The 8,366-nt window shown below is 41.7% G+C and overlaps 1 protein-coding gene across 3 annotated transcripts in view; it reads left to right on the forward strand.

The window, feature by feature from the left end:
• Positions 1-741: 741 nt before the first annotated feature.
• LOC147023833 (uncharacterized) overlaps positions 742-8,366 on the forward strand; it is a 187,436-nt gene continuing 179,811 nt past the window's right edge. For 2 of the 3 annotated variants that reach the window (XM_085889682.1, XM_085889683.1), the window contains exon 1: positions 4,798-4,882. In XM_085889682.1, coding sequence (XP_085745808.1) covers positions 4,852-4,882 — 31 coding nt within the window. In that variant the 5' untranslated portion in view covers positions 4,798-4,851. Of the gene's footprint in view, positions 886-4,797; positions 4,883-8,366 lie in introns of those variants that run through there. The other variant, XR_015060387.1, reaches the window with a different exon arrangement.

Genomic DNA, 8,366 nt, shown 5'->3' on the forward strand with positions numbered 1-8,366 from the left:
GATTAAAAAATAAATGAATAAATACACACAGTGTGATTTTTATTTCCTTATAATAAGAACACTTTGGTGCACAAAAGATTGTTCGAGCTCCGTTCACCCTCCAATTGTGTTGAGAAAATTAAGTTTGATGGAATAGAAGAGAAAAGACATGGCAACAAACGAACCATAAGGTGTTGGCTTTCATTTGCTAGAAGACTTGGGTGGTCAGACAGACCTGCCAGCAGTCGGTGAAAGTGTTTGAACATAATAATGAGGTTGTGTGAAGGAACTGTTGATGGAAAAAGATTTTCAATTACGTGCAAGAAAGACCCTGACAGTCACATAACATCCATTTCCATCAACTTCATCTTTAACCTATGCATGGACGGTGAAGAATCATATTTTCCGAAGTTTATAGCCTCTGCCAGTTTAATATTTCAGCACCTTTCCATTTTCCAACAGACTTTTTACTTTTCCTGTTTGAGATTGGAAAAGCCTACAGGCAGAACAGTCAATTTCACACGAATCATCACTCGTTGATCAGCTTGTGGAAACAGCCAATCGAAGAAGCGTTTTTCTTAATTCCCTTTCTTGCATACGCCACCTTTGCCAGCCAAATGACTTAAGAATTTGTGAAGCATAAAACGAGTTCCTGAAGGAATCTGTTCTTGGTAATGAACTTGAATGTGCCATACACCATTCTATTTTGGTAGCAAAGCAGATTGAAGCCTGGTTTGTCAGGACTTGTGAATGGGAGGCATCCATGGCATGCTGGGAAGGTAAGATAACTCAGTTGGTTGCTTGCTCACCTATGAGCTGTCTCTGTCCATGGATATATACTCCTCTGTGGTCGAATCTGACCAATTCTGCTATTCCTGGAGAACTGCATCCCGGTTCAGATGTAAGGTAAAGTCAGCATGTCCCTTCTGCTTTTCGGTTCTAAGGATCTTAATGGGAGTAAATTGTGTGCCGGTTAACCTACCTAAATCGAACAATACATAATCGGTTCAGACAGATGAAGGAACGTGGGATGTGGATAAAGCACGGATGCTCTCCGACTGTGTTTATAGATGTTGTTACATGTACGTGACCCCCATGTGAATATTAACACAAAAATGTTGACAAAGGCAAAGTTTTGCGTCTTGCGTGCAGATGTATACATACAACTTAGTAATGGCCTGACACGTCATCCCATGGGCCTGGTTTCTCCTCTTCCTGCCTTCCAAATTTAATAATTATGAATACTCCCCTCTGCCCCCCAAATATTATTTTTCCCTTGGTGACCACACTGTCCCAGTGACCATAGATTCTTGTATTATGATTCAGTGCGAGTTTAATGGCAGAACATGCAAATATACCCCTTACTATGGGGTATGATGCAGTGTGGCTCGAAATCTACGCCAAATGTGGTGGTACTGATCAGTTAGTGCTGGACAGAACAGCAAGAAATGGCAGCAGAGATGAAAAAATCCATGTAAGAGTGCAAGCAAGCAGTTGTCAGTTCGTGCCAGAGAGATAATAAGTGCTTGCAGCAGAGACATAGAGTAGGACAGTCAGCATGACACGTGGAGGATCATAACACTGAGAGATGCGCCCACCTGGAAAAATGGTAGATCAGTGCAAAGAGTACAAGTAGTGCCACTGAGGACAAGCCACCACTGACTGTCCTTCAGTTTCATAGAGCTAACGCTGTCAAGCATTCTTCTGCTGTCTTCGGCCGTAAGCTGCACTATCTTCCTACCCCCACTCAGTTCCCTCCCTATTTATTTTTCCCGGCAAGTAAATTTCAATTCTTTTTATTTTTATCCATCTTCCCAGACCTTCCTCTTCTTTGTACATGCCCACAGCCATAGTGGGTGTATGATCTCTGATCTTTTTTTGATCTCTATTGTTAAGTAAGTGTTCTGTATCATCTTACGTGCAGGCCGGTCATGTGTGTGCCTCACATCATTCATTAAATATAACTGCGCTTGTACTTTGCTGTCTTAATTGTGATAATTTAATTGTCATCATTTTGATTAAGTTGTTAAACTGTGCAAGGATGCTCTCTTGTTCTATCATAAGGGTTTCAGGTAGTGACGACTGTTAGGTTCTGATGTGAACGGGGAACTTGGTGCTTAACGGTTCAATTTAGCAATTACTGTTCGGCTATTCATTGTGGCACTCCACATTACAGTATTGGGAGGTTAGTGAACAGCTATCTTGTATGCTAACTCAACAGCGACAAACCATCTCAGTTAGGTACCATGTGACATACCTACCATCACCATCACCAACGGAAAACAAGCACATTACCTGTATGGTGATTGCATCACCCTCTATATTGACACACACACACACACACACACACACACACACACACACACACACACACACACACACACACACACACACACACACACACACACACACACACACATCCTTACAGAAAACTTTCCGCAAGAATTCACTTCTCCCTTGACAGATAGATAACGACAGAGAGGAATGTAAAAAAGTAGAAAGAAATGTGAAAGGAAGAAAGAACAAAGATGTCAGGAAGAACCCAAATAGATATATTTCAGTAGTTGCTTTCCAGACTCAAACGCAGCAATATGTACAAGCTATCAGAGGTCCGTTATTAGGGAAGTACAGTCCACACAGCATCAGGATATGGTACAAACATAATCAAACGGAAGACCAAACACTACATTGGGGTCATCAGAATGAACCTGAATAAGCAAAGATTAAAGATGGAGTCGTCGGGAGGAACCTGGATAGGATTCGGGTTTCAGCCGCTACTCAACAACCCTCAAAACCTATCCAGGTGCAGCCAAGTGAGCCTTACAGAAAATTTTCTGCAAGAATTCACTTCTCCTTAGAGAGATGGATAAAGAAAGAGAGAAATAGAGAGGAAAATAGATGAAAGAGACGAAAAAAGCAAGAATTAGAATGAATAAAGAGAATTGTGAAAAAAAATTAGAAAGAAGTATAAAAGGAACAAAGAGCAAAGATGTCAGGAATAACCCAGACAGACAGATTTCAGCAGTTACTTCCCAGGCTGACAAAAACATTTGTCCAACACATAATGCAGTTTGCAATTATGTGTAGGAAACTTCTAGTAACCTTGTCAAATATATGTGGGTGTGAGTTAACTTTGGTTGTGGGAATGAGCTCAGGTGAGTTGACTTTGGAGTGACTCGACCTGTGACTACATGTGATAAGACAGGCACTCGAAGGCAGTTCCAGAAATGAGGTTAAAAAAAAGCGAAAGAGTGAAAGTGGATGAAAGTTTGAACTTGGGAAGGATCTAACCTTCAGGAGGGTTTGCTCTATCAAGGTAATATTGGAGTGGAAGGAAGAAAAGTATTTTTTTTTACTACTTTTTCGGTGGATGTAGAGATTTGTAGGGAAAGAACAAAGTTTAGGGGAAGAGTGGATGACAAACCAACCAGGACATACATTAAGATAAAGGCAGGAATATTACCATCGCACAAACAATGAAATATCACCATTGGCCAAGTTCAGGCAAATCCTCAAACATGCCACAGCATTACAAACAGGATAATCGAACAAAGGGAGCCACTCAGTGAGAAATTATATACAGCAGAGGAGATACAAATGACAAAAGAAGCAGAATGTTAGTAAGTTGGAGAATGGAGAATGAGAAACCACCAGGATGGCTCAGGTATACACACGTGCAACAAACACCAGGTAAATGATATGAAGACACACTGAGACTGACAAAGGATAAGAGTTTAGGGACTGAATAATACAGGATACATTGAAGGATATAAAAAGACAAAGGGTGGATAACATTTACTTGGCTTGAGGCAACAGCGGTGCACACATGGGTTTGACAACTTGGAAATAAACAGCTAAAGTGATACCTGCAAACTGAGTAATGTACGTTTGGCTGCAATCCGTTTTTTCAGTGTTTTGTATCTGCTTGAAATGGAAATACAATTTTATACCCCCATTACAGTTATTCCAACCATAGGCAACAGCAATTCTAATGCTTTGTTTTATTGTCAACAGCATCTTTATAACTGCCTGGCAAAACAGAAGGTGAGGTTAAGCTAGGTGATGGAGTGACGATGACAACAACAAATAAAACAACAACAACCATTTTACACTAATTTCTAATGGGGCTTCTTCTGACTCCATGGATGAGGGTAGTGCAGTGGATGTGGTGCATCTAGAATTTCAGAAGGTGTTCGATAAGGAACCATACAGGAGGTTATTGCTGAGGTGAGGGCTTGTGGAGTGGCTGGTCAGGTACTAACTGATTTGGACACTGGCTTAGTGTCAGGAAGCAAAAAAGTAGCTCTGAGGGGGAGGATGTCTGGCTGGGAGGATGTAAGTGTGGGGTACCTTAAGGATAAGGACTGGGACCAGGATTATTAGCCCGTTCCCCTGCGCAGCGGGAGACGAGGTTTTGCGATCACTTCTGTTTGTGTGGCTGTCCAGGCCATAACTTTTTTTTCACCATTTGAGCATTTGTCATCAAATTTTCAACAAACGTTTTTAATTAGAATATGGAGAAAATAATAAAATAAATAAATAGGGGCAATGCCGCTGGGCTTACCTAGTAGAATCAGGGAACCACTGGTAGGCATGAAAGCATCATGCAGAGATGATTCCTACCAAGTTACATTTAAATCGGGTGAATACTTCTTGAGAAGTCAAAAGTAGTGATTCCAGAATCGTAATGACCTTTGACCTTTAAATTGACCGACTTAATATGCATTTTTTTTAATGTTGTGAACAAACTTTGGAAGATCATGGGTGAGCAAGGTTATGGTCAAGTTTCATCGAAATTGTGTTTGTAGCTTCGGAGAAGAAGATCCGAGTGTTGACATACTGATTGACTGACTGACTGATGGACACCTGGCGATGCGCATACCTCACCTGAACTATGTTCCAGGTAAGCTAAAATGGGTCAAAATGTGAAAGGGCAAAGTCATTGTGACTATAAATACACTTTATAAAACTTCAATAAATTGGGCAAAAGATTGGCAAATTCAGTTTAATGTAAAGAAATGTAAGGTGCTGGGGATGGGTAAAAAAAGTAAAAATAGAGATTACATGATGCAAGCAATCTTGAAACGAGTTACACAGGAGAAGAGAGTGGGGGTAAGCAGAGAGCAGTCCAAGGCAGCCAGAGGTAAAGCTAATTGGGGTTTAGGTTGCATTTGTAGGGGGATAAAATATAAATCAAAAGAGGTCGTGTTAACATTGTATAGGAATTAGTGGTCTTATCTATAATAGTGTGTACAGGTTTGGTCACCTCATCTGAGGAAGGACATATAGCTGCCCCAAAGAGAGTTCAGCGTAGGGCTCCACGGTTGATCCTGGGCTTAGCTATACTAAGTTATGAGGAACAGCTGAACGAGATAGCACTTTTTAATGGAAAGGTGATTACGAGGTAATTTGATTGAGATGTTGAAGATAATGAAGGGTACAGACAAAATAAGTGCAGAAGAGTTCTTCAGCAGAATGGACCAGAGGACCAGGGGCCATAGCCTGGGAGTAAATAAGAGGGGAGTTAAGATGGTAGTAAGGCAGGGGTCTTTCAGTCACAGAGTAGTTAATGCATGGAGTGGACTCCTTGGAAAGGTAGTGGCAGCAGAAACAGTAGATAAGTTTAAATTGGAGATAGAAGGGTATGGGGATATTGGTCAGATTTGTAGGTTGTTTGGGTATGGATGCAGGTGATGGCATACAGGTGTAGTGATTGTGACCTCTGTGATAGGGTTTTATCAAAAGGGGAATGTGTGGTTGATGTGTGTGCATTCATCACCAAACAACCGCCTTCAGTGATGCTCCTTCCCCTCGAAAAACATTTCAAGTAATCTATAATAAAAAATGTCAGTATGTGTCCGAGTGTGTGTGTGTGTGTGTGTGTGTGTGTGTGTGTGTGTGTGTGTGTGTGTGTGTGTGTGTGTGTGTGTGTGTGTGTGTGTGTGTGTGTGCCCGCGTGCGTGCATGCGCACGCGTTTCCTCCACAACTCCAAAACCATGAAACCTAGCGGCCCCAAACTTTGCATGCATGAGGTACTCCAAGGGAGTGGATGAATGAAAACTGGGTGTTTGGGTGAAAACGCCCCTTTTGAAGATAATTAACGGCTCACCTTCATGAAAGGCTTATTCTTGGTTAGCCAAACTTCACCTCATAGGGGTCTTATCCGCCACATTGATTAAGCCTCCTAAAATACTTTGCCTTGGAAACACAATCTACTCTCATGGACTAATTAAATTATTTAATCAAAATATGATTTCGGATTTGAGGATCCGATCTGGTGGACTAAATAACTGTTTAAATCTGGAGTGAAATCTGAAAATGTTAAGAAATTCCCGATTTCTTATAAACTAAGCGTTTAAGCAGATTTATTTAAGGAGGCTTCCACCTTCTCCATATTTACACAAGAATATGTGAAATTTCCAAAGCATTAAACTTAACTTTTTCTACTGTTCCAACAATTATATTGAGTGAAATAAAGATCAACAAATATGCCCAAAGTGTAACTTCATTGAGGGCGACAAAAATAATTTTAAAGCAGGTGAAAGCTCCAGTGGTGCAAGCAGCGAACGTGGTTACCGCAACTGGGTTCTCCGTGGGGAAATCCCCGGAGTTTGGGAAGGACAACAAATGAGAGGATTAGAATGAGTAAAGCAAACGAGGAGTTCAAGAGAGAATTGAAAAATGTTTTCAGTGTCTACAAAGCAATGCAACCCCACTCCAAGGCAGGATGGCTGAGAGGTACGCACATTCGATCTAAGCTGTCGAGCCCGAGTTTGAATCCCGACCGAGATATAAACTGTCATCCCGGTGTTTCACAGGCAGGGTGATTCATCAATGTGTGTGCCGACCCTCAGATGGACATTAAACTGGGCGTCACATCTGCCAGAATTAGTTGGTGGACATTAAAGATCCCTTCACAATGTCCTTCGTGAAGAGTAGGGGAGCTATCCCCGGCAGTCTGGCTAAATTCCAAATTACTGTTCAAGCCTACAGGGGCACTGCATCAGCAGCACTGCCACACCCTTAGTCAATGATGGTACTCACAGCCTTGTGCTGCACAAGAAAAAAGTAGATGACCAGACCTCTATGATATATAGTATTTTATTGTAATAATATTGCAATTCATTTACTCGGAAAAATTTCCACTGAATTGCGAAAATTTAAAAACAAGTGCGATTTTCATCCGTATACTGATATCATTGTTTAGAGAGTGCATTCTGATTGTCTGACAACAAAACAGATTTTTCGAATAACTTTTTCACGAAGTCAACAACATGTGGGCTGCTCTCGAGTTGGAACACCAAACAATTTACATGTTCTGGCCCATGATGGAAAAATATTCAATATTGTCTACCCCAAAGCATTACAATAATATCTTCTAAAATGCTTGTCTCGAAAGATGTGCTTAAATGTGGTAGTCCAATCGCTGCACGTTAGATCCCAGGTACCTTTGCAGGAGGGAGGGAGGGAAAGGGTAAGGTATGAGTCTGGAGGCGGTGGGTGGGAGGAAGCAGGGGAAGAGGTTGGAGGATCCAGCGTTGCCTGGCAACACTGGCTACCTTTATGGGAGGAGTGAGGGGAAGGGTGGAATTTGAAGGAGGGAGAGAAAGTGTGGAGGTGGGAGGAGGAACGGGAATGGGTGGGGTGGGAGACTGGAGGGGGGTGGGGTGGGAAAAGGGAGGGAAATGGGTGAGATGGGAGTCTGGAGGGAGGGGTGGCGAGAGGAGGGCTGGAGTGGGGTAGGAGGAGGCAGGGGAAGAGGTGGGAGGAGAAAGGTGGGAGGACAGACTGGGCATTGCCGGTACTCCTGCTCGTAGTAATAATAATAAAAAAGCTTTTTGGTGTACTATCAATTTTATTTGCATGTATAAGAGCTCTTCCCTCTCTCTGGTAAAATCAAGTCAGCCAGAGGGATTTATTTAATCTGGTGTAAGTGTAGCACAGGCATGATGGGCCAAATGGCCTTCTCCTGCATCAAAGTTCCTTCTTGTTATTTCCCCCTTTTCCAGCAGGATGGTCGATTGAGTAACTTCAGTGAAATTAAAAAAAAAACCTTTCAAAGTTTTATTGTATTGTTGATGTTGCCTTTTCAGCAAGAGCTTACAACTATGCCAGCAGAATAAATGCAAAGGAATAATGTTGCTTATTTCTGTCACAAATTTCAGAGACCTGAGCCATTTCCCTGTGTGAGGTTCTCACCCAGAAAATATGCATATAGGAATTAAATCTGCACTGTTTTGAATAAATCTCCTCAGCATGCATGGAATGTGCAAAGCAGCTTAGTAAAATGTCAATTTAAACGACCAGCGTTTCATAAACTATGAGACATATCTAATTGATTGATCAGTGCTTGAAGAACCTCCTTTAAAATTATAATTAAGACGAG

Source organism: Eptatretus burgeri, chromosome 7 (assembly GCF_056783735.1).
Source record: "Eptatretus burgeri isolate ZD-2024b chromosome 7, Ebu_testis_v1, whole genome shotgun sequence".
Taxonomy (NCBI): Eukaryota; Metazoa; Chordata; class Myxini; order Myxiniformes; family Myxinidae; genus Eptatretus; species Eptatretus burgeri.